Below are 26753 nucleotides of genomic sequence, written 5' to 3'. Positions count from 1 at the left end.
ATCTCCACTCCAGAGGGGCAGGGAGAGGGGAATCCACAAGGGAGGCCTATGGAATCACTGGGCAGTCATCAGGACAATGGGATGCTGTGTGGATGCTGTCACGGGCAGCCCAATCCTCTGCCAAAGATGCTACCAGGACCCTCAGGAAAGAACCCAGCCCCTCTCCCTCGGCCTCCCATGGAATGATGCTCTGCAGCCAACTGGGTACCAAAGGATAAATGTGCTGTATTAACATGAACACTAATGACAAACACACTACAGTAGTGAGCACATCATAGATACATAGAATATTCTCCATATAGTCAGAATATAGATATAAAATAAGTTACACTTGTTTTCGTTTTCTATCACAGTAGGAGCATAGCATAAAAAGTGACTGGTTCTGTGGCCATGAAGCAAGCCAGGGGAGAGGCCATGGAGGGAGCAGGGCACTGAGAATGGTGGGGATCTGTCAAGGACACTGGAGTTGCTGGGGGTCCTGCTGGGAACACCTCAGACGGCCATCTGAGAGTCAGCATGAGGTCCCACTTGATGGAGTCAGGGGCTGCATTTGAGCTGGGGTGACTCAGCTACGGGTGGGAGGTAGAGCAGGGACAGACATGAGCAGCATCCAGCAGGCAGGCCTACGCTCCCGCTGGTGCTGTTGGACTTCTGCAATTTTTGGAACATGGGGTGCATAGCCAGAAGGCACGGTTTGCTTCTGTAATGTGACAGATGGCCAGACTGATGGCCCTTCCCGCTCGCCAGCCGGCTCTGGGAGGCTGAGGGGCCTGCAAGCTGGGCTTGCTCTCCATGGCTGGCCCTGGGGTATCTATGCTGGGATCCTGCACACATCTTCACGGCAGAGGGGAGAACGAGGCCCTGGCTCTGAATCCTTCCCCATCATGTGTGACCTCTGGGACTGTGGGAAGGTCACTTAAACTCTGAGTCTCAGACTCCTCACCGGAAAAATGGGGGCGCCAATGCATACTCCCTTGGGGATTGGTGAGGGCCACATGGGCTGTGTCTATAAAGTTCCTAACACAGGTCCTGACATACAGGAGGGGCTGGATCAATGTGAGTCGAGGCTGAACATCCACACATCAGAAGCCAGGTGGAAAAAACAGAAACCTCACAAAATCTGCCGAATGAAACCACCTTGACTGGCTTTGAGGAGAGGGTGACAAGACAATTACTTCGCTTTCTTTCCTGCCAATTTTCTGACTCTCCCTAGCTTACTGGGATTCTTTGAAATGAAGTGTTGGCGGGGTTCAAAGCCAGGTTTGCCGAGGCAGCCAGAACCCAAGGCTGGGGAAGACTGGAATCCAGGGCCCTGTCTTTTCAAGGCTGGAACCTGGTTCCCCGAGGATGCCTTTCCTCCCCGCCCCCTCCTTGCAGCAGCCCCCTTTCCTGCACACCTTCAGGCCCCGGAGCAGATTTCATATCAGGAAGCCAAAGATGGGGAGAAAGCTCAGAAACAAGTGAATTGCTTATTAAGCGAAAAGTATTTCCATCTGTTCTGAGTCCGGGGACTCTGGAGGTGGGTGGTCCATGTGGGCAAGTGAACTAACTGCCTCTGCGGGAGAAGGTAGGTCTCTGGCAGGGGAAGGGGAAGCTGGGCAGGAGAGAGGGATGGAGCCGGAGGCTTGAAAGCTGCAGCCCTGGGCGTGGCCCTGTGCTTCTACCAATGCTGAGAACTTGCATCCAAACAAAGGTCAGCCTGGAAACCCGGGGATCGCTGATCCCTGTCCTGCGCAGCGCAGTTCTCAAGATCTGTGCCCGTGTGTGTGTGTGTGTGTGTGTGTGTGTGTGTGTGTGTGTGAGTGTGAGTGAGATCACCCCTCCCATCTCCCATAACACCCGCCTGCTCTGAACCTCCCCCTGCTCCCATCACTCGGCAACTTTCCTCTTGGATGGGGGCAGGAGGTGGGTGGGCAGCTCACTGGGCAGCTCATGCCCCTCCAGCTTGATCTTAATTAGGTGGTTGGCCAGTGCAAACTCCTCATCATCCAACATGCCATCCTTGTCGACGTCGGCCAGCTTCCAGATCTTGCCCAGCACGCTGTTGGGCAGCTTTGAGCGCAGCATCTCCTTCTTGGCATTGGCCCCCGTGATCTTGCCGTCCACCGGCGACAGGGTATAGAAGATCTCGTCGTACATGGGCTTGTCCCTGGCCACGATCCACTCAGCATCATCGATGCCCTCCCCAGCCCCCTCCCCATAGCCGCGCCCGAAGGGGCCATGCAGGGTGCCCTCGAACGCTCCACCCTTCACCATCTGGGTGGGCCGCTGTGACTCCTCCTGGCGCACCAGCACCATGAGCTGGGCAATGTCGTGGGCCAGCATGTCATCCACCACCTCCAGCAGCTTGCTTTTCAGGGGCTGGAATTTGCTAAAGTCCTGGGCCTGCAGCTGGTCCTGGGAAGAGGGGAGAAAAGAAGGTGAGGAAAAGAGGGCAGTGGAAGGAGTTTCCTCCCCTTGTGGGGGAGGCTGTCTTCTACTAATGCTGGGATGTCCACAGCCTTGGCTTGGAGGCTAAACTGAGTCACATCAAAATAATAAAAGATATGAGAAAGGAGGGGGGAAAAAGGCACATGTGTTGATGCTGGAAGTTTTCAGGAGAGGGGAGAACAGTTTTAGGGGCTGGGAAGGAGAGGGAGCATGTGGGTCTCTCTACTTTAATGAGGTTATACTGGAAAACCACCGAGTGCTTTTACTGCATTATCTTATTTGCTCCCCTAGTGCCCTCCGGGAGGGAAATCCCGTCCCATCCCTATTTAGGGAAGGACACACTGAGGCCAAGGCAGCTAAAAACAATTCATAGTAGAAGCCAAGGGCCAACCCCCAACCAGCTGTTCTTAATCAGTATGCTCATTGGAATTACCTGGAGAGAGTTTTTAATTATCGGCTCCCCTCTCTAAGTTTCTGACGTGGCAGACCCAGGCGGGCACGCGGATTTTGCAAAAGCTCCCCTCCTGTCCTCCCCACGACACCCCCGCCACACGGTAAGAGAAACATGCTCCACTTTGCACGTCTCTGTGATTTTGAAAGGTCCTGAGTCTAGGACACCCAGCTCCTCCTGGGCCTCAGGAGTGATGAGGTGAGAGCTCTCCGCTCTGCCCTGGTTCTGGCCACAGCAATCTCGGGACACTGGGCAGAGGCCAGTGCACAGGGGATCGGCACAGGGACAAGCACATCGAGTTCACTGTAGAAAAATTCCAAAAACACCCACAGCTACATTTCAAGAGCCAGTGTTAGCTTGGGCGTTTCTCACCTCCCTTCAAGGACAGGCTGAACCGGGGGCCGGGGGGGGGGGCTGGGAGGGGAGGGGAGGGGAGGGGAGCAGCAGACTAGCTCCTGCCCCCTGACCTCAGGGCATAACCTCCCAAGGTCCATCCTCACTCTGTCCACAGCTAGGTGTGTCTGATGGGTTCCTAATATCTTTCAGGGGCACAGTAGATGCCCCCCCATATTTCCCCAAAGGGAAGATACTTACATTATTGACTCAGCACACCTAACAACAGAACATGAAATCATTTACGTTGTGAAAGAATTCCTCCCATTAAAAAAGGGGGTTGTATGGTCCCTTTCAAATGTCATCTTCCCAAATGTTTGCTTACAGATCATTAAATTCTTAACAGAAAGAGAAACTAAGAGCTGACATGTTCTAGGCCACAGCTGACTGAGAAACACAAATTACGTTACAGTAATTCTGAAGTTAGTGACTAGCTCATGGTACGTGGTTACAGGAATGAATGGGTATATGAACAAGCGTATATTTTGAATGTGTATTTTTTTTAATCAGATAGGAAACTAAAATTGCCTGTTTGGGGCTATAGGGAGTTCTGAAACCTCAGTCTTGAACGAGAAATTGCTTCCCAAGCTTAGGATCAAAGTCAGCAACAAGAGCAAAAGCAATATCACTGCTACATCTGCCATTTTTCTCGAATTCCCCAATTTTTAAAAACACTATACTCTGAAATAATGACAGAATCATGGGAAGTTACAAACACTGTATAGATAGTAGGTCCCTTCTGCTCAACCCCCAGCCTCCCCCGGCAGTGCCATCTGACTTCATTTCAAGGGCAGACTCGGTGCCAGGCTCTGTACTGAGCACCTTGTAAAATATCATCTCACCGATGCTCACAATGTCCCTCGCTGGGTGCTCTGGGGCCTTGGTTTACAGATGAAGAGACAGAGGCTCAAAGAGGATTCAGTTAGTATGTAAGGTGGTTTCCTGCTTGAATTGTGGGGAAAGCTCCTGGCTTTTCTACCAGCAGCCTGTGTGAATATTACACTCAGAAAACTGCAGTCAGTTAACCGCAAAGGTGAATTACCTTGTAAACTGCAGTTTGCTGATCTGTAAAAGGAGGGTGAAAGGCCTCCTACAGATGACTGCTTTGGGGAATGACATGAGAAACCCTGTGTGACGGTCCCTGGCTCAAGAGAGGGGCCCATGGTGGGCTCCAAAGATGGCAAGCTCCTGCGCGGATTTCTTCAGTGTGTGTGTCCCCAATCGCCCCTAAGTAGGAACTCAGAGGTAAACATAAGTACTTGAGGGCTGGAGACTTGTCCCATTTCACATGACGTGGTGGCTGTGACTAGGGAAGGTCACAAACTGGATGTATAGACCCCAAACATCACGGGACACCCCTGTCCCACTTGGATCACTGGGGCTCCGTGTTTCTCCCCAGGCCCAGATATGACACCTGCTGGGCCAGTGACAGCCCAACAGGGAGGACAGGCTGAGGGCATCTCCCTGGGTGGCCTCCTCCATACTCAGGCTGCTCAGCCAGCTCATGTGACACTGTCCCTTGTCCGGGGGCCCCAGACCCCGGTTACCTGCATCCTCTTCAGGTTGGGGAAGTCCCCAGGCGAGATCTGGTGCTCCCGCTCGATGCGGCCGTAAATCTCGGGCAGGTTGTTCACCAGCTCCTTCTTCTTGGTGTCCTTCCCGAACACCGAGGGCATCTCCTTCTTCAGAGAGCTGATGATGTAGGCGTGGACCTAGAAACGGGGGCAGAGCGCGCTCCAGATCGAGGCCTCGACCCACTGCTTCCCTCTAGGTGGCTCGCACCCATGTCTTCCCACAGACCCCTCCTTCTCCTGCTCCTGCTTCCGAAATAATTTCTACGTCTGCCCTTTTGCTCTCACCCTGCTTGCAGTGCTGAGCTGTTTTTCTAGATCTCACGGGAAAGGCGAGATTGCGGGGAGGTTAAGGTCAAGGCAGTGATACTGGAGATGACGTTGAGGAGGAAGGCAGTAACAATAGTTGACATCTACTGAGCACTTCTAGGACACAGGCACAGAAATGAAGGCTCTCACACTCTTACCCTACGATATCCTCCAACCTTTCGTTTCACAGGCGTGGAAACGGGCACGGTGCTGGGGGTGGGATCACACAGTTTGCAAACAGTGGAGTGGAGCCCCAGTCTGGCCATCTGAGCCCAGGGCCTGCGGTCACATGTACCACAGTATCCTGCCCCCTGGCTGCCGGTGTTGGCAGGGCTGACGCTCATGACGCAGAAGCTGCAGGCCATGCTCGCACGGGCAGGCGATGCTCAAGGTTTCAGGCAGCTCTGGCAGCTGACCCCCACCCCAAACACTTGCAGCCACCCATTCTGCCCATCCCCCCGGGGCAGCCTCACCTTGGCCAGCCTGGCTCTCTTGATGAGGTCGTTGAGCTTGCGCAGAGCGGCGTTTCGGGGCAGACTCTGGATGTCCTTGAACAGGTCCTGCTCCTCGGCCTCAAAGAGCTTCCGGTTGTCGGGGATGAGAAGGGGGTGGGACCAGAAGGAGCCGATGTAGACTCGGATCACCTCCGGGGTGTTCACGATCTTCCCCAGGGACCACATGAGGGCCCCGTACACCCGCATCAGCTGCTGGGTCTCGATCTGGTCGGCCTTGTTCAGCACCACCCGCATCTTGTCCTCGTGGTTCTTCAGGGCCTTGATGACTTCTGAGAACTCATCAGAGATGTCCAGCTTGTGGGCGTCAAAGAGCAAGATGATGCGGTCAACCCGCTCCGCGAACCACTCGAGGACAGCGGCAAAGTCATACCCTGCCGGCAGAGGGACAGTCAGGGGGAGGGGCCTTTGGGGCACAGGTTAGGGGTTTGGGGAGAGGTGCCCGGTGCAGTAGAAATAGTACCATCTTGGGAGCCAGATCTGGATTCAAATCCTCACTCCACCATTTTCACTATTTGGCCTTGAGCAAGTTACTCTGTCTCTGAGTCAGTGTGCTTTCATCTATCAATGGGCAGACTAATAGTACCTAATTAATAGAATTATAAAGACTAAATATACTTGAAGCCCAGCATATAGTAGCTGCTCAATAAATGCTAATTATTATTAACATCATTATTCCTATTTAGTCTTTTCACTTAAGAAAAAGGGCTCTTTCCATGAAGGGTCAGGGCCCAGGAAAGTGCTTTGGGGGCCAAGCTCTGCCCAGTGACGAGGTAGGGACATTATCAGTGCCACCTAGAGACAGTCACACAGGAATCAGCCAGGACCAACCTGCTGTAGGAGGCAGCGGTGGAGCATGGTACCTAGCTTTCTAACCCCAGATTCAAAGCTTGCTCTGGCTGGCAAGATGCTCATTTCATCCTCACAACACCCTCTGAGGTAGGAGGGGTGAGGAGTATCATTCCCACTTTCCAGAGGAGGAAACTGAGGTTCAGAGATGAGGTGAGAGTCCAACAGCCAGCAAGGGGTGGGGCCAGGACTGGCCCTGGCCAATGGGGCCCTGAGCTCCCTGCACATGCCATGCAGGGGGCCGTCCAGCACCTGGCCACATCCCTGTCTCCCTGCCCTCCCCTCCCCTCCCCACCACGCAGGCCCGGCCAGCAGCTCCCACCGAGCCTGGGAGGCCCTGTGCATTCCAGTTCCAGGTGGGTCTGCAGCCTGCACCTGCTCTCCTGCTCCCCTCCCCACCTTGCCCCAGGGATAGCTCCTGGATATTTTGAGTCTTCCCTTTGGCACAGCCCTGTAGACTGGCTGCTCTCACCTCTCAAAGGCAGTCTTTTAAAGCTGTGGGCAGGAAGGGGGCCAGAGGGCTCAGAAAGTCAGGACAACCTCCAGGATGGGTATTTAACTGTATCCTGGACTTGGCTTATGTACATCCAGGAATGTTAGCAGCTGAAAGGAATGTTCTGGACCACTGAGGAAAAGGGCATGAGACTAGCTCTCCCATTTATTTATGGTCTGGCCTTGGGGAAGCATGAACCTCAATTTTCTCAGCTGTAAAATGGGGAGAATAACAAACTGACTAATGAGGGGTCAGTGGCAAAGCCATGGCAATAGGATCTGATCACAGAGGGAGGGTCTGCACTCAGTCTGGAGGCTCTGCCCTAGTGCCTGGGGTGGAGAGGACACCCAGTGACAAGCCCCTCACGGGTCCCAGGAATGGCTCTCAGACCCACAATGTGAGCTCTTGAGCAACTGCAGCAGTCCAAGGGCTCATGAGATAAGATATGGGAATGGGTGGGGGAGATTAGAGCCCCAAGAGATTGATGGTGAGGCTGGCCTTCCCGGAATTGCTGACAGTAAGCTGCTGGCTTCAAGAGATCTGCACTGCAGGCGCCCGGCCCAGAGACTGGGCAGCTTGCAGGGACCTGGGCTCTCCTCACTGCCCCTATGCTTCCGCAGACTGGAAACAGAGTATTTCTTCGTGCCAGGCAGGAGGAAATCAATGAGACAAACACAATAAGCAAGGCAACTCCTTAATGACCCACTGGCTTTCTTCGCGGTCTGCAATGAAACGCAAGGGACAAGGCAGCCCATTTCTTTGTATTTTCTGCGACACGATCTCATTTGGTCCTCATAACTCTGCATATGCCAGGAGGTACACAGGGCATACACATCTTATAGGGAAGGGAGAGGGAACAGAGAGGTTAAGGGGCTTGCGCAAACTCACACAGCCAGGCAGTGGCACACCTGGGACTAGAACCCAGATCCTTGGCTCTTGTCCACATTCCCTTTGTGCTCATAGCCATGTGCCAGGCTGGAGCTCAGACGGCTGAGCCCTCAGACCAGGCGGTTACTTGTGGTGGGGCCATAAAAGGTTCTGTCCTGCCCCCCAAAATCTCTTTCAAGATTTAAAGACATTTCAGCAAAAAAGAAATAAAAAGGCATCAATTTCCAAAATGTTGGAAGAATTCAGATGACTACGGGGAACAAATGCCACACTACTCGCCTTCCAGGAGGCGTCCACAGGCTGTCAGCGAGCCCTTTGGAAGGGCATTGGGACTCTACTGCTCTGTCCCAGCATGTGAGGCCCACACAGGCTCGTATATACAGCACACAGTCTGGGGCTCAGGAGGTTCCTAAGTGCAGGCCCTGCTCCAGTAAGGGTGCCAGGGACGGGCCAGGGCTGTGAGGCTGTGAGGATCATCCCAGACCCTCAAGGTCCCCCAGGGAAAACTTGTAGATGTTTCCCTGCCTCCTTCCTGGGCAGCCCATGAAAATGTGCTGAAACCCACTAGACTGGGAATTGGGGCCAGAGTTCCCACTCCAGTTCTGGGATCTGGGCAAGGTTTTTACCTGCTACAGAACTGCTGAGCTCGCCTGTACAGCAAGGAATTTACTGAGAGGGATGTGAGCTCTATGTCCAAGGGTTTGCTTTTCCAGGGTGGGGCCTGTGGGGATTTCTAGCTGATGTGTAGCCGGGAAATGTGGTTCCCAAGTGTGAGGACACTCGGGCTTCCAGAGCCCACCCACTTCTGTTGCTTCCTTGCTCCTTCCCAGTAATGAGTCCTGGGCTGGGCACATCCTGTCACTTCCAGGAATTCCCTTCCTGGCCCTCTGCTGCCCACCCAGTACATCTTCATCCAGAGGCAATTGCTGGCCTGTGACCTCCCAGGCTTGGATTCTGGAATGTCCCCCGCTTTCTCCCTCCCCAGGCCTGGGCAGTGGGGCCACACTCTGAGCAAGGACCACACTTGGTCCAGCTTTGGCCTGCGGTCTGAGTGCTCCTTCCCATGGAGCCTGAGGCCTGGGGAGCCCTTGGGGGCAGCTCACTTTCCAGAATGTGGCATGTGGGGCCCAATGGCTCAGAGGTGGCTTTGCGCAAATTTCATAACGGTGCTTTTTTCTGGAGAGACATAGCCCTGTGCCAGGCATGAGGCTTGGGTGGAGTGGAATATAGGCTGGATTTCAGGCTCTGCACACCCCTCAGCAGGGTAGGGGGTTCTGTCCTGCCCTGGGCCGGCCAAAGGAAAGGCAGAAGTACCTATCTGCACTGCGGCCAAACTGGGAGCTCTGAGGGCCCCAGGCCAGAAGCCAGATAAAGTGTGTTTGGCTCTATGTACACACTTGTGGGGTGTGTATATATGAGAGTGAGTGGACGGGAGTGTGGATGCGTGGGTGTTTATGTGTTTAGGTATAAGCTGGAGCCTCCAGCCCTGCAGCTTTGTGGGGAAGCAGGACAAGGGACTCTGCATGCTGGCAACTCTCTTCATTTGGGACCCCCGATATCTGAGAGTGTGTGGTTCCCTCCCAACTTTCCTGGTCTCCTTGGAGAGCTGAGGCCAGCACTGCCCCAGGCCGATGATGCAGTGTTGGTGGCCCAGCTCCCGGTTCCTGTTTTCATCACAGGCTGCTTTTGCCAGCAGCTGCATTTGTAGTCTGGACTCAGGAGGGCAGAGAACAAACTGGCCTGGGGAGCCACTCATGGGGCCATCACTTCTCCCAACAGTGACGGGAAAGGATAGGAAGGGCTCGAAGACAACCAAGCACCCAGTTTGCATAGGGCAGCCGCTAAGGTCTCAAGATGAAGGCAGGAGAGAAGGTAGAAGAGTAGAAGAAGAATGGAGCAGGACAGGAGCTGAGGAAGGCTGGGGTCCCCGAAGCAGAGCTGCCACTCGCAGCTGCGCAGGCTTTGTACTGCAAGACTGCAAGGGCGACCATGCACACAAACTGCCCTGGGGATGTGCAGCGGGTGGCCCTGGATGGCAGATAAAGGGGAAAGAAGGGAGCTCTCTAGATCTGTGTTTCCATCACCAGCCATGGACCTCACAAGGTCATATGATGATGGGTCACTATTCTGTCACACATGGGAACACTGAGGCTCAGGGAGAAAATGTGGCCTGTTGAGACCCACACAGGTTCTAAAATCCCATCTCTGAACTTGCACTCCAGCATCCTTGGAAACCTCTAGACCCACCATCAGGCGGCGCTGGCGTTGCAGGTGCAGGTGCCACTGTCTGCTAGGGAGTTCGGGTTGAGAAGTGTGGCTCTCCTGAGCCTCTTGGAGGAGACACAGGCTACCCATGTGAAATGGTAAATCCCCTTTGGGCCTAAACTCAGGATGAGCCCAGATAAATCTTTGCGGGGGTGGGGATGAGAGTGGGCACTGGTTAGGAAGGAGGGGGTGTTTAGGGAAACTAATAGAAGCCAGACTGAGAGTCACCCAAGCTGCCCCTCTGCAGGGCCCTGAGCAGGGTGCCAGGATGCTCGCAAAGGGCATAGAGACCAGAAGGGTCAGAAGACACCTTTTCCCAGGGCTGTGGGTTCTATGACTACAGATCAGCTCTCCCCACCCCTGACACTACTGTGCCACCATATAGCCCAGAGTCAGACCCCTTTCACAGGGGGCCTTCTATTGACATGCCACTTACATAGACGACGGGCTGCCAATTACATGAACTATTTCACAGCTGCCCCCTTAGCTGCTTCCTTTCCTCTCTTCTTCCCAGGGATGACTTCCTCATGGAAGTGTGGGGAGGAGCAGGGTCTTCCTGCTGAACCCCTCGGCCCATCCTTCCTCCCGCCTGCTCCAGAATGAGGTCCCTGAGGAGCAGGCTCTGTCTCTCCTTCAGGACAGACTGGGGGTCATGAGGTTGAGGAGACTGCTGACCCAGGGGCCTCTCCCACTGTTTTCCTGCTTTACTGCCAGCCAGGGTTGGCTGTACCTACTGTCCCAGCCACAGCAGACCCCCAAACTGCAGAGCCTAGGGCCCTCGAGCTGCCTTCTCCAGGGAGGAAGCTGGAGCAGCTTGCAGGAGTGCTGGACAGCAGCCCAGTTCTGGCAGCTGCTGGCTTGTCGCCTACAAGGCTGAGGGCTCTCCCTGAGGGGCTGGGGGTGAGCGGGTGCTGGCCCTTACAGGCCATGCCCCGGGTGGAGGGGGTTTCTGAGCCTCCTGCTGCGGCACAGACAGCCTGCAGAACACATCTGTGTCTGTCCCCGCTGGGCCACAGAGCACAGGGCCGAGGCAGCGTGGGAGCGAAGCAGACAGTTGCCTAAGGTCGGGTCAGGTGAGGTGCGAGTTCCAGCCACTGCCCAGGGAACTCTTGCCAGTCCAAAGCCTTTCCTTCCCGGATGCTGACTTCCGAGTGCTGATCTGGCTCTAGCCCAGCTCTCAACTCCACTATCGGGTGGGTGTGGCTTCATCTGCTTTTCTCGCCAGAGAGACAGCATAGGGCACAGGGCACAGAAAGGGTAGGGGGGCCACCTGGGGCACACAGCACACTGCGGCAGGAGAGGCTGGGGGTGAGGAGCTAAGAGCAGCTGCTTTGAACAGCATCAGTCTTGCTGTGAAAACCAATAATGATGATGGTGATGACCTTTAACACCTCATGCTTACTGGGCACTGCTATGTGCCAGGCAGAAGGCTTTTTATCTGTACTATTTCTTTCAATCCTCAAACAACCTATACGGTAGATAGAAATATTTCTCCCTACTTTACAGATGATCCAACCAGAGCAAAGAAATCTGCCTAAGTTCACACTGTCGGGAAGTGGCAGAGGCAGGCTTTGAACCCTGGCAGTCTGGCTCCAGAGACCCAGCTCCTAACCACCCTGGGGGTGACCTCCGCTAATGAGCAATTACCCCGTATCTGTCTGAAGTGAGCAGTTCAAAGAGCTCTCACATTCCAGCTTCCTGCTCCTGGGCCCAGAGCATGCTGTCCCACGTTTCCGAGCTGAAGTCTGCATGCGCCTGCTGCCCCCGCAGAACTGCGAGCTCCTGGGGGCAGCGACTACAGGGGCTTCAGAAGCAACCAGGTCCTGGCCCACATTAGCATGAATAACCTTGATGAAGGAAGTAAGGCAGACAATGATGTCTCCATTTTACAGAGGAAGACTGAGGCCAGCTGTCTCCTGAGTGACGGTGGACGCAAACTTGTCCACTGGCCCCTGCCTAGGATGATCCCTTATGAAGCAGCACCAGCTCATCAAGGGACAGCAAGGCCTGGAGGGCTCTCTCCTGGTATGGAAGCGAGAGGACGTACCAGAAAGAACAGAGCACGGAGCCAGCCAACCCTAGCAGGTGTCTTGCTTACCTCGGCTAATCCTTTGCTTCTCCCCGGAGAGGATCCCTGGTGTGTCGATGATGCTGATGCTCTCGAGCACGGGGTTGGGCAGCTGGGCACACATGAACCTGCACGGGCGAGAGGAACCCGTGGTGAGCCGCTGCCCTCTCCCTGCCTCTCACGCACCCTTGTTTCAGCACACACCCACCTGCCCTGCCCTGGCCGCCTTCCCATGCAGACGCCCAGCTCAGGTCAGACTTAGCCTCAACAGTGGGCCCAAGACCTGTATGTCAAGGAAGCTCCCTGGGTACCCTGGGCTGCAAGGGTCCTGCACAGTGAACCCCCGTTGTCAGGGACACCAAGCTGTCCAGAACTCGAGCCCTGTTCCTGAGGAACACAGTCTGGTGAAGAGAGGAGGCATGCACATGGCCAACCTGGGGAAGGTCAGGTGAAGGGTTAGGGAGATCCAAGGTGGAGAGATGGAATCCAGGGACGGCTTCCTGGAGGAGGCAGCACTGGAGCTGGCCTTGACGAATGGGTCACACCACCCAGAACATTTATTTGGGCCTCAAAGGGCTTTCCAAATATCAAACTTTGTTGTCAGGATGGACATCAAGCCTTATTCAAGGAAACACTTCTAGTGCTACATCCTGAAGTCTCAAAATACAAATTGATAAACCTAACTTAGATCCTTCTTACTTCAAACCTTATCTCTCATATGTCATTTTTGGTGGAATCTAAAAAGGTGTCTTACTCTCCCAGGTATATTATGTGAAATGGCAGAAATGCATGAAACATGGAAAACGGGGTGCGGAGGGTTCACAGAGGAGGCAGAACTTGAACTAAGACTTCAAAAGATAACCAGCCTTTTCCAGGCAGACAAGAGTGCGGGCAGGAAGCCAACGTGTGTGTGTGTGTGTGAGTGTGTGTAGGTAGTGGAGAGAAGAAAGACAGCGTTCCAGACTGAGATAAGAGGTAATGATGAAAGAGCAGTATTATGGGTTGAATTTTGTCCCCCAATGAGATCTGTTGAAGTCCTAACCCCCAGTTGCCAGAATGTGGCCTTATTTGGAAATTGGGTCTTTGTAGATGTAATTAGTAAAGGTGAGATCATACTAAATTAGGGTGAGCCCCTAATCCAATAAGACCAGTGTCTCTTTTTAAATTAAGTGTACTAGGGTAACACTGGTGAATAACATTATATAAATTTCAGGTGTACAACTTTATAGAACAGCACTTTATAAGATAGGAAACCATAATGTGAAGACAGACACACACAGAGGGAGACGCCATGTAAAGAGGCAGCAAAGGTTGGAGTTATGCTTCCAGGAGCAAGAACACCTGGGGCAACCAGAGGAGGAGAGACGCAAGGGAGGGTGCTCCTCTAGGATCTTCCGAGGGAGCACGGCCCTGCCACACCCTGACCAGCTCTGGCTGCAGGACTATGAGACGGTACATTCTGTCGCTTTGAGGCTCTGAGTGGTAACTTGTCATGGCAGCCTAGGTAACTAACACAAGTAGGTGCAAATGCAGCACAGAAATGAGAGAGCGTGCGTGTGCCACTCCAGGGGGGTACACAGCATGGAGGCGCGAACAGCGAGGCTGGAGAGGCCGAGATGAGGCTGCACAGGGAGGAGGCGGGGCCAGATCACAAGGGCCTTGAAAGTCACATTAAAAATTTGGAGTTTATACTGATGGCAGTAGACACCCATTGGAATGCTGTAAGCAAAAGAATGACATGATCAGATATGATGGTTGTCAGCATGTCCAGTTCAGTTCAACAAATATTTTCAGAGTGCCTGGCACTGTCCCAGATAGTGGGGATAGAACAGTAAGGGACACAGCCCTGTCGTGCAGAAGCCCATGGTTTCCATTAACCCCGAGGCCCAGCCACAGTCTAATCCTTAGCTTCTATGGCAGAGCCCAGTGTTCTAAAAGTCATCCCACATTTTGCTGAGGCTAACTTGAGCTGGGTTTCTGTCATTTGGTGACCATGTGGTTGTGTGCATGGGGCTGGTATTTAGGCCCAGGGTTGTGGCTGAGGCAAAACCTAGGCCAAGCATATGGAGTAAGAAGGGCAGGGGAATGAAGATGGGCCCAACTAAGGGTGACACCAGGTCATGGGAGCCAGAGAAAAAGGGGATGCAGAGGAGACTGGAGAGGGCCTGGCTAAGGAGGCAGGAGGAGAGGGGATAGTGGTCGAGAGAGACAAATACCAAAGAGATAAGGTCAGGGTGGAAAGAACCCCTGCTTGTGACCACTAAGAGGTCACAGTGACCTTCACACAGCAGCTGTGATAGGGAGAAGCCACATTCCACAGGCTGGGGGACAGGAAGACACAAAGAGGTTAAGCTAAGAAACTTGGCTGTGAAAAAAAAGAGAGTGTGAAACTTAGCAGAACCTGCTACAGCGTTTTCAAAAGGAAATATTTCCATATGAGGAGGGGAGCCAAGGGAGGGTGAAGCGGTCAGAAGAAGCAATAACTGATGGAGAGGGTCCCCGAGAAGATGCCCCATAGCACAGTACAGATGAGGGAGGAGTCAGGTCTTGTGAGGAAAAGACCAGCTGCAGCTCTCCGCAGCCTGGGTGGAAGGAAGTGTGGACACAGGCAAATGACTTGTTTATGGACAGATTAAAAAAAACAACTAGATGGATCCAAGGGTACTGGATCCCATTTTCTCTAGAAGGGGAAGCGAGGCCATCTCCTGAAAGAGGAGGTGAGGTGACTGGAGAGGGCTTGCAATTCCCACAGAGAAGGAGGGAGCTGATGAGGGATGCGACATGAGCTGGCTGAGTGGCACAGAGATGGGAACTTGAGGTCTGGGGTGCAGCCTCCTGTGAGTGGCTGCAGTGAAGCTGGTCCCCCTTCCCTGTCGTCCTTGCAATGGAAATGCCTGGCAGATTCCCAGCCGACGGCCAGTCTAAACACCTGCTATCTCCGCTGTTGAATGTGCCTGGAGAAAAGCACGAACCTTCCCCAGTCCTGGTCACAGGGTTCCTGCACTAAGCCACATTCTCTCATTTCCTTCTCCCTTTTCAGTTTGTCTACTTGGAATGTGTTTTTTTTACCCGTTCAGTGTTATTTCACTCATCATTGGACACCCTTGTCAAATGCCAACCTTTAAACAAGGCTGCCTCAGCCTCAGTGCTCTTGCCTTAGAGGAGGGTAATAGTATTCTCCCATTTTACAATCGGGAAAAGTGAGACACAGAGAAGTTAGGTAATTTGTCTAAGATCCATGGGGCTATTTGGTGGGATTTGAACCCAGGTCTGTCTAAAGCCAAAACCCATACTCTTTCCCTTTACTCTAAATATCTCCAATTAGAGAAAGTAGTTTAAAAATTTTTTAATGCAATACTCATGCAAATATGTGTGGATTTACAGAAAAAGTGCAATCTAACTGCATTTTACTTAAACCGAATAATAACAGGAAGGCCTGAATCAGCTTACCAAGCATCCCCTAGAGCTTTCTTCACTCAATCATGACAATGACCCTGGTGTCTAAAGGCTTTTACTTGTCTCAGAAGAGGGGAGATGACCTGTCCACGGCCACACAGTGAGGTCAGTAGGAAAGCCAGTGCTCAAACTCAGGGCTTCCACCTTAAGTCCAGGGTTCTTCCCACCACGTAAAAACAATGTCCAGGAACAGTTGGATGCAAATCCCCTGCGTAGTCCAGGCAAAGGCTGGGAGGCTCTCTGCTCTTATTGGCAGGAGGTGCAGATGTGGGAGATGTGATTCACCTTGCTTACCCCTCCCTGCTTCTTGATCAGGAGGAGTCGGGCTAGCATTTGCAGCTCCCGCATTCCCACCCTATGGTGACTGACTCAGTTACATTCCCAGCAAGAAAGGGACAATCCAGAGAGACTCTAGCTATGGAAAAGGCACTGAGCCTCCCAAGGCCCTGTCCTGTCCTTTCCCTTCTAGTACTGCAGGAAGAAGAAACGAGAACAGTGAGGATGTATGTTCCCTCTGCACTCACCTGTTCAAGAAGGCATTGCCAAAAGTGTTGAGTTTCCGGAAGGGCTTCTTAGGATCCACCACGAGGGCGTTCCCGGGGATGACCCCCTCGGCCTCACCCTGCATCACTGCAATGAAGGAGTCGGTGGTCGGCTCGGGCCCAATCCTCATGCCTGGAAAATCCTGTTCCAGCAGGTACCTAGCAGAAGGGAGCACAGACATAAGGCAGGGATTCTGCTGGTAGATCAACACTGTGCATCTATCACAAGGCAGGTGACGATGCCCATCATAGCAGAAGGGCAGATCCAGAGCCACGGGATTTCATGGCAGGGAGAAATGACGGCTGGCCAGGATTCCGAAGACGTTGTGGAGGGATTGCAGATGAACTTAAAATACTAAACCTGTTTTTCTTGGTTCTTATCTTTTTCCCTCCCTGAATCTGTAGGAAAAAGCAAAGCAAGGTTTGGGCTCGGAGCTGGAGCATAAGGGAGCTGGAGCATGGGTTGAAAGTGACTGCTGCACAGAGGACTTCAGACTTTACAGCTGAAGGTAACCTGCTGAAGAACCTGCACAAAGGCATGGTCAGAATTAGACCATCCATGGACTCTGCCAGCTTTCCACAGGTCATTATTTATTTATCTGGTTAGTCCTTTAATATAAAACTAGCTCATATATGGGACAAAAATACAACCAGGGTGATGAGTACACAATGAAAAGTGGATTTTCATTCCCTCCCACACTTTTGGTCCACTCTCTGGGTGGCAGGTCCCTTTCTTTGCTCTTCTGCTGACCTGAGCAGTGAAAGCTCAGGACACTGCCCCTCTGCACAGCCCCCTTTAGAAGTCAAGAGCAAAGGCACATGGTGATCCAGAGAATGAAGAGAACAGCTTGTAAGGACAACTGAGTCCTTCAGAAGAAGCTCAGAACAGCTTTGAGACCGAATAGCATGAGGCTGGATTCAGGGGAGAAGCCCAGAAATGCCTTTGTTTGTGACTGGCCAGAGGAGAGTCCTAGGGGCATCTTCCAAGACCACGATGGACAAGAAACTAAGGAATGTATTGACCAACAAACACAGACCCATGGAGTTAGCCCTCACTGTGCTGAGAACCTCCTAAACCTCCCATATTCATGCTCAGAGGGAAAAGTCAAGGAGCCCTCAGGAGAAGAGAGGTCAAATCAGAGACTGTTAGTTGGGAAGAGAACCTGGAGACCTCCTGGCCCAGTGGTCCCCAGCCCCAGCTGCACAGCTGAGCTACTGTGGAGCTCTAGCTGATGGTGCCTGGGCCCCACCCCCTGAGGTTCTGACCCATTCATTCAGAGGCCACTGGTCCTTTTAGGAGCTCCCCAGTTGATCATAATGTGCAGCTGGGGTTGACAGTGCTCTCATCTTACTGATAATACCACTGACACTCAATAGCATCTCCACATGCCAGGCATTACACCCATCATTTTGGGAACATTATCTCCTTTGGGTCTCAGAGCAGCCCTATGGGTAGGTATTGAAGAAATCGAGGCCAGGAAGGGATATGTGACTTTCTCCAAGTTAAAGAGCTAATAGTGGCGCTAAAACCCAGACCTAAATCAGCCTAAGCCCAAATCCTTTGCTCTCCAACTGCCTTCTGCCCTGAGGAAATCACAACCAGAGATCCGATCAAGGCCCCACAGAAGGTCAGGGCAGAGCTGGGACCAGAGGCCATGTCTCCAGGGCTCAAGTTCTCTGCACATCCCTTGCCTCCCCGAGATGGGCTGGAGCAGTGGCCCTGCTCTGTCCACAGGGTGGTGGCGAGGGACACTCGCTGGGTTTCTTTCAGCTCATGGATATCCTGCTTGTGCCTTCCTGAAGCATTCTGAGCTGTTAGATGACTCCACGGTTCAGGCAGTTTAAGTTGGGTTGCTGTGGGCCCTCCCCAGGGAGCCCCTAGAGTCGTCGCTGCCCAGGAGGCCACCCCCGCCACACACTGGAGGGTTTTAGGTTGCTTCGGGAAGCCCTTCATCTCCCTCCAGCATCCCAGCCCCACAGCTTGGGTGTGAAGGCAGGATTTCCTCCATCAGAGGACCATTCTGAAATGTGGCCTTGGGGCTACGGGCAACAGCTGCACACTGGACAGTGCTTCCTGCTTTCGCAGCGCCGCGGCCTTCAGGGCCTCCGCGCGGGGCAGGGAGCCTCAGCAGCCTGGGCCAGCAGGCCTGCTCCCTGCACTGTGAGGGACAGGACTTCAGAAGGGGCGGGCCTGTGAGGATAACAGTTCCAACTTATCAGGCACCTGTGATGTGCCAGGTACTGTTCTAGATTTTCTCTGGGTCATCTCATTTCGTGATCCTTACTGTGATCCTTATTGTCAAATAGGCCTGATAAGGAAACTCACCTCCTACGGTGTTCTGAGGGTTAAACTAGTTACAGCCCTTCAGCGCTTAAACCAGTACCCGGCACCTAGATTAGCAACCCATTTTAAAGGGGGGGGGGGCAGCGGTTAGACAGTTCACCTCAGATTATACAGCTGGTAAATAGCTGAGCCGGGTTTGAACCTGGCACTTGGATTTGAGAATTTGTGCTCTTAACCACTACATTTACTTTCCCCTTTCCTGCCTTAGGTCTTCCCTCGCTCAGGAAATGCGAATGGGCCGAGCCCCACATGGGACTAGACTGAGGAACGGGACAAGACGGCCACAGAGGATATGGTTTGGCAGGCGGCTGCCCAGGGCCCAGCCTTGGGGGACAGGTAGGCTCTGGGTCCCACAAACCCAGCAGTGTTCTCATTTCCACACACGTCTGCCCTAGGGGTTCCCAGCGAGGCGTCAGGAGTGGGGTACGGCATGCAAAAGCTGTTGCTGTCAGGTGACCAGAGCAGGCCCCAGGCCCACTGGCTCTCAAAGGACATTCTTGGGACTTAAAAATAGTAAAGCCAGATTCCTCTGGGAAGAAGTTTCATGAGAATCAACAGCACGCCATGGAAGCCCCATCCATTCTGTCTGAGTGCCAGGAGCACCTGCCCCAGTGAGCATGTGGGTGAGAGGCCCTAAGCGGGGCCCTGTACGGGGGTGGCGAGTGAGAATTCTGTGGCAGGAGGGGCTGGTGGGTATGATCAAAGGCGTGAGGGAAAGCTGACAGAGACAGAAGTGGAAAGAAGCAATTCGGAGGCAGCTTCGAGAACACCTAGCTTGAATAGGGCCAAATGGCAGTGGTGAAGTATCCTGCTGACCCAGGCGTCTCAGATTCCGTCCCCGAGAGACATGCTGTGCCAGCAGACAATCAAAGGGTGATGCTTCCCAGCATAACAGGGCCACTTCCCAGGATGCTTGGGAGCCGCAGCCTGAGTCTGTCTGAGCAAGAGCCTGGAGGCTGGGCCTGCTGTTCTGCCCTTGTGGCTAAACTCACATGATCCCAAACTTGCTGACCACACATGGGTCTGGAGAAACACAGAGTCCAGCAAAGCCACCAGCACATCCAGGGACACAGTGGGGCCGAGCTGAGAACCAGAGCTGGGTATATTCTCAGTGACATCTGGGTATGGCTTGCAGCACCGAGTGCCCCCTTAACAAAGCCACCTCTGTGTCCGGAAAGGACAACCTATTGAGGGATCTCATCTCTGCTTCTCTGCGGGAAGTGATACAGATCGCCTCTGTTGCCAGGCAAAACCATTCCCACAGCAGCAGGAACAAAGAAAAGCTAATTCAAGCCCGGGAGGGAACAGCTCAGATGGGGACATGCAAGGATGCGGAGGGACCGTGGAGTGGCAGGTGCTGTTCAGGGACCTTTACCCAAGCTATTCCACTGAATCGGTCCAAGCGCTGTGGGATGGCAGCATTGTTTCAGTGTTGCAGAGGAGCATATATAGGTTGAAATACAGGCTGCCCAAGTTCATGGTCAGATGTAAATATTTAGCAACTTTAAGAGCCGAAAGATTCTGGTGCATTAACCCCCCCCCCCCCCCCCCCCCGCCGCCGTCCAATGAAAGATAAGTGAATGCTAAAACCGTAAGATAGGCGTAAGGACATCCAACACAATTTTGACTTTTCCTACAAGGACTACTTTTCTGCACATTTTTCTTTCGTAAATTATTTCATGACACTTTCCTCATTTGTGTGTGTGTGCCCTGCTTGCCTGGCAATCTAAGCATGTTGTCTGCTTTGCTGGTGACCTATGCACCCAGGGAAAGGCGTGGAACCAAGAACCTTAGCTCAGTCTGCTTCCAGAGTACCCATCTCCGTAAAGTGGGGCCAGAGCTCAGGCTGCTGCTGGGCCAGCGCCCAGAGCAGGGAACAGAGGGGCCGGGCTGCACAAACAGTGCTGCCTGGGCTGGGCTCTCTGCCTCGGCTTGGTCGGGAATGCACCTTCATGAGTGGCTCTTCCGTCACAGATACGACTTTGGACACATCACCCAATAGCCCACTGGGCTCAGTTTCCCTGGTTTATAAAATGGAGATAATGCTTGGTTTCTAACTAGCTCAAAGGAACAGCTTGAAGGTTTTGATATGATATCCCTGAGTTTGGGAAAAACAAAGGCTACCCCAGACATTTGCTCATATTGGCAGAGACAGTAATTAGAGGAAACAAACACCTCATTGTTGCCTGTAAGTACTCAGTGCTTTTCTACATAGTCTCCAAATGCAGTCCCAGTGCCTCCTCCCTGAAGCCTTAACTGATCCATCCCGTCAGCGCACACCTGACTTCTGCTCCTCCCTGAAAATCACGTAGCTCTTAATTTGCATCCCTTCAGTAGACTCTAAAGGCACATATCACTTTCTGCCTTGTATCACAGGTATTTGTGTTATATATCTGCATCTTTGGTCTCTCTAAGCCTTGCGTGCTTCAGCTTTAAAACGGAGCCCAAACAATAATACTCGCCCTGTCAGCCTCACGGGGTTTTAGGGAGACAGTAAAGCACCCCAGGGACACAAAGTGAAGAAGTAGGTGGGAGAGAACCCCCCGATGGAGCAGCTGAGGTCTGAGTCAGCTCTGTGCTCCTCAGAGCAGCCGCCACTGTCCCTGGGGCAGAGCAGCCTCTGCCACAGGATGAGGTGACCCCAGCACGAGGGAGACCAGTGGCCACACTGCCAAGCCTCCTGCTCGCCTCCCCTTGCCTGTCCACCCCCAGCACTGCCCGCTCAGGCTCCTCTTCCAGCCCTCCCTGCACGCGCCTCCCCTTCCCTCTCATCCTGACTGTGGGTTGCGGACAAGGACTCCCCCCCCCCCCCCCCCCCCCCGCCCTCAGGCCGGCCTCTAAGCCTCTGGTTAGAGAATCAGCTAGAAAAAAAGAGGGAGTGATAAAGCCCCAAGCAGAGTGCCTGCAACAGAACTGGAGCCACATTGGTTCCTTCCCCTCGTAATCCTGAGAGTGTCCCCGCGAGGCAGTTGTTAAGCCGGCATGACAGAGATAAGGAAACTGAGGTTCAGGAGGGTTAGATCTTTCTAACAAGGTCTCTTGGTTGGGGTCTGCTGGGGCCTGGGTTCTTCTGAGGAGGCCGTGTTCTTCCCAAGGCCTGGTCCCACTGTCAATGGTAATGGGACGGAGCCCTTTCTCCAGGGCTCCTTCTGCCAGTCAGCGCTCCTCCTGGTGGCCTCCACACACCTGACTTCCAAGGCAGATCTTAAGCTGGACCTGAGGCAGGTGACCCAGGCTCACTTAGGGACCAGCAGATCAGAACCCGACAGGAAAAGGATGTCCACTGAGCTAAGGGTGGACAGGACAGAGGTGTGGCAGGGACTGTGCCTGGACGGATAGACCTTGCAGAGGCCAGTGGGTCTACCTGGAACGGTGGCCCCTTTCTCCAGCCCTTCAGCTTCGCAGAGGGTCCCCTTTCCTGGGATGGGGTAGTGATGCTGTAATGTACGGGGTGGGGCCTGGGCGGTGGAGATGGATGCTAGGGTGGTGACGAGAGGCGGGGCAGCCACAGGTAAATGCTGAGACACCTCTGGGGGCGATTTAAACATCCCCCTGAAGAAGTGGGGGAAATCGAAAGGGTCAGCTGAGGCGCAGCCCCCACTACCTGCTCATACTTCAGAGTCCAAGTATTGCTACAGAAGGGCCATTTGACCCTTGAGATCAGCCCAGACCTCCCTGTGCAGATGCAGGCAGCTTGGCTCTGGCAGCCCCGGGCCTGACACCCGGCCCCCCAGTCCTCTATTTGGCCTCCCTTATGACTCATGAGAGCACTGGGCCTTCCTCGGCCCCTGGAGCAGCTGGCTAGTCACCTCTGTGACCAGGGGGCCCAATAGGGCAAGGGAGGAGGGGTTCGAAGCTGCATGCCAGGGAAAGGAAGAGTGAAGGGAGGAAAACAGCAGAGGCAGGAGGAAAGGCTGCCAGGGCCGGAGGGACACAGAGCTACTGTACTCCGAAGAGGCAGCCTGTGTTGGAGGGAGCAGCCATCGGGCCAATTTATTGTTTATTTTATTACTCTGGGTTGCCGGGCCTTGGGCCAGGGAAGTTATTTCAGGCAGAGATCATAGCACATTAATTAGTTATTAGAAGAATGTCCTTTTCTGTGTGTTCTTCCTGAGAAAAGAAATAAACCCCGCGGCAAGTACATATAACTGAAAGCGGGTGGGCACTCCAGCGGCCAAGGCCAGGGTTGGGAATGAGGCGGCAAGTCTCTGTTCCGGAGAGGAGGGCCCCGCACAGGTTCAGGCTGGGGATGGAGGGGAGAAGCATGGTGGCCAAGGCAAGAGCAGGGGTTGGGGAGGGCGGAGAGGCCAGGGCACCCTGAGATCTCCACCCCGTGCACCTGGCTGCCCCAGTGCAGCCTGGGGAAGGGGTTCTGTACCAACTCACCCTCTTGGAAAGCAACTCAGAAACACGATTCTGAATACCAAAACTGACCAGTACGAAAATAAATAAACAGAAACGACTCCGCATAACCTTTGGCCTAGTGATTTCGCTTCTGGGAATCTCAGAAAACAGTCAGCCCGTGGAAAAACACAGAGATACCCAGAGTGATTCTACAATAGCAGAAAAACCAGAAGCCACCAAAAGCATTCAAAAGGAATAGGTTGGTCACATGAGTAATTGCACAGATGTACAGTGAAATAGCACGAGGCTCTTAAAAGTAATGCTTACGAAGATTTTTTACCTTACATGAGAAATGCTCATGCTATAAGTGAAAGAAACCAGCATGCACAATTACATTATGACATGATCTTAACTGTGTGATAAAATAGCTAAAAATACTGGAAATACATATACTGTATTTATATATGTGTGTGTGAATGATATTTAAAATGGTTTCCCTTGAGTTGTGTGATTATGGGTAATTTTTTTCTTCTTCCTTAAATTCATTCTTCTGTGTTTTCCAATTTAAAGAAAATGACTGTTCAGTAGATTTAATGAGAAGGAAGGAAGATACGTAATTGAGTTTGGGAAGGCTTCCCCGAGCTACAAGCCTTCCTACCCTGCTGGCACTCTCCCTCAGGGGAGACAGCTTTTGATGCATGAGCTAAATTCAGTTACTGATGTGAGTGGGGAGAGAGAGCTCTTGTGCTTGGACGATAACACAGAGGAGGGATCTGCCTCTCCCAGCCTTCCTGTTTCCCTCAAATAACAAGTAATATATGGCCACTCGACCATGGCACTTTCTTAGACCCAGTTAAGAGCCGGCATGACTCAGGCGAAGCCAGGAGAGAGTCTCAGACAAGAGGCACTTAAACCTGTCTGCTGCTCGGAGATACTGCCCCCCAGGGACACTTGCCTTTCCCCACTTTCCCTCCCATTCTGCAAACGTATACTGTGAATGTCCTGTGGCAGAGAACCCAGACCAGGCGCCAGGGAGCTAAGGCACAGTTGTAGGTGCTGGTGCTACAGGAGAGAGAACCAAGGTGTGTCCAGAAGGCCAGGGAAGGCTATACAAGGGCAGGAGCCATCTGTAAACGGCCTGGACTTCCCGTGGGGGCATAATCCAGGCCAGACAGAGGACATGGGTTACAAAGGAACCTTGCATGGAGCCCAGGTATCTCTAGAGTGTCTTTGGCAGCAATGGGTGTTTAATAAAATAAAGGAGATGGATTAGATCAGAGTCCTCACCCTAAAGTCCAAGGCAGCCCTGGGGCCTATAAGATTATATATAAATTTGTGATGTTTATGCATTTTTCTAAAGATAGGTCCACAGCTTTCATCAGATTTTCAGAGGAGGAAATGACCTTTTAAAAAGTTAAGAAGCAATGTATTTGATTCATAGCTAAGGGCCCTTGTAGTTTTAATAATATAAGAGATCCAAAAGCCAATGGGTCCATCCACCTCTCTCCATCCCCCACCTGGGTACCAAACTTCAGAAATCACAGCCTCTCAACGCTGCTGAGCCCAAGGCTATCCACCCAAGGGCAGACTTGATCTGGTGTCCAGTTCAGACACAACATGATAGCGTGGGGCCTGCCCTGCTTCCAGAAGGCTTATGTTAGAAGTTTAGTGTTAAGAGAAAATTTGTATCTAGAAGATCAGTAACCAGATTGTTAACTTTGCTGCTTTTCGTGCCAAACCAAGAATAGTGCTCTGAGTGTTGCAGGTGCTCGGTGAATGAACAGAAACAAGAGCACCCTTCTTTAAAACCTGCAAGACATGAACACTGTTGACTTTTGGGGGCCATGGAACCCATTGCTGCCCCATAGGAGCCTGACTCTCAGCAGCTTGGCAATGGCTGTAGATGAGGCCAAGGAAAATGGTCTGGCCTTGAAGGTTGTGTGGCCTGAGGACTGGAGAGAAGCCTGTCTTCTAAAGATAAGAAGGGTTCTCATCACTCTAGTGGACAATATGCAGACCTCTCTGAGTGAAGGGTAGACAAGTTGACTTCTTGAGGATCTCTCCAGCCCAAGGATTCTGTAATTCAAGGGAATGGATAACTCACCCTCAAAGTTATAGGCATTTAGCCAAGCATCTCCTTCCATGCATCTAGGACCAGCATCCCAGGTTGGGCTCCCACCCAGTCAGATGACTCTGGACAATGCATTTAATCTCTCTATGCCTCAGTTATCTCACCTGCCAAGCAAAGGGGCTGGATGAAACAATCATCAATGTCCCTTCCACCTCTAAAAGGCTTTAATATTATTACTGAGCCATTAAGATCAAACATGGGAAAGGATTTTAAAAAACATTCTGTTTCTGGATACTGCTTCTGTCCAGTCTCCAAGAGATACATATAGGAGCTCTGCTCAGAGAAGCAAAATGATTAAAAAAGAAAAAAAGGCAAGTGGCACTACAGGCAAGGGGCCACAGGATCCCCAGCCCACCTCCTCAGCTGCAACTGTAAAGCCCCCATGTGAGTGGCTGAAGCCTTTAAAAGGCAAGGGAAGCAGAACAGCCCATAAAAGGCACATCCCTAAAAAGTGAGGTTGTAAGACACCCCCACAAGCATAAGGTACTCTTGAGATAAGGGATTTCTCACTTGTGCCTCCTGGGCCTTGGTGTCACCATCCCTAAAATGGGAAGAATAGGATGGCTCTGCATTTTAACATTTCAAACTGACCACCTGAGCCAAGGCTCTACGGCCCTGGAAGCAGGATGGGGCGGGGGACCAGCAGTGAAATTGTGGGGTAAGCTTTAGACACACGTGCACGCAAAGATCTCTTCAGAGCCCTCAAGGGAAGAAGGGACCCAGTGTGGAGGGGGCACCAGGAGTGAACGGAAGCCACAGCGCCGGGTGCAGGGTGGGGCTCGGGCCCTGGGCTGGCTCACCTGATGAAAGTGGTCTTCCCGGTGGAGTACTGGCCCACCAGCAAGACCATGGGCTTGTTGTCAAAGTCGGCATCCTCCAGGGCGGGCGAGTGGAACTCGTGGAAGCGGTAATGCTCTTCCAGGGGCAGCAGCTTGCTCCTGTAGAGTTTCTTGAGCCCCTCGCTCACCGTCTGGAAGACCTCGGGGTCCTTCCTCCGGCGGTGGTCGGAGCCCAGCCAGCTGAACATCGCCGCCGCCGCTCGCCCCCCGCGCGCAGCCCCAGCAGGAGGGCGCGGAGCCCGCGTCCCAGAGCCCTCGGCTCCCGGGGGAAAGTGCCCCGCAGGGCGGGCCCGCTGGGCTCGGAACCGCGCTCCGCCTCACCCGAGCGCGGGGCTCCGCCGCACCATGACCGCGGCGCGCGCCCGGAGGTGCCTGGAGCGGGGTCGCGGGGCGGAGCGCGCGCTTCCCAGCCCCGGGGGACGCAGCCCGGCCGCCGCGCCTTCCCGCAGCCGCGGCCGGAGGGAGGAGAAACGCCGGCGCTGGCAGGAGGGCTGCGATCTTGGAAAGTCAAGTCGAACCTGTAATTAAACTGCCAGATGCCGGGGTCCGCGATCTCCCGCCGGCCCGCTGCGGCTCCGACGCGGGTGCGGGAAGGGGGGAGGCTCGGCCCCGCTCCGCCCGGCGGCGCGGCTCTGCGTGCGGTGCGCGCGGCGCAGCCCAGCCCAGCCCGCGCACGGCTCGGATCTGCAGCCCCGGGCGCCGGTTTAAATGCCAGCGCTGCAGGAAGCGGGCTCCCGGAGGAAGTCCCCGAGTACTGGCAAGGCCGGCGCGGCCCGCCGGGCCCCGCGAGGGGAAGCCGAGCAGGGCGCAGCCATGTTTGTGGGCAGATGCTCCGCCGGACCCGCGGCCGCGGCGGGGAGGCTGGGAC

General features: G+C 53.5%; 1 protein-coding gene across 1 annotated transcript; it reads right to left on the bottom strand.

The window, feature by feature from the left end:
* Positions 1-205: 205 nt before the first annotated feature.
* On the bottom strand, positions 206-26325 carry EHD3 (EH domain containing 3). Its single transcript, XM_081156311.1, has 6 exons — positions 25847-26325; positions 16210-16386; positions 12260-12357; positions 5628-6040; positions 4822-4986; positions 206-2397 (listed from the first exon to the last, which is right to left on the bottom strand). The coding sequence occupies exons 1-6, from the start codon at positions 26071-26073 to the stop codon at positions 1870-1872; spliced, it is 1608 nt and encodes a 535-aa protein (XP_081012437.1). The 5' UTR covers positions 26074-26325; the 3' UTR covers positions 206-1869.
* Between the last annotated feature and the right edge of the window lie 428 nt (positions 26326-26753).

Source organism: Miniopterus schreibersii (genome assembly GCF_964146895.1).
Source record: "Miniopterus schreibersii genome assembly, chromosome: 13".
In the NCBI taxonomy this organism is placed as follows: Eukaryota; Metazoa; Chordata; class Mammalia; order Chiroptera; family Miniopteridae; genus Miniopterus; species Miniopterus schreibersii.
This window is presented reverse-complemented; position numbering and strand designations above follow the sequence as displayed.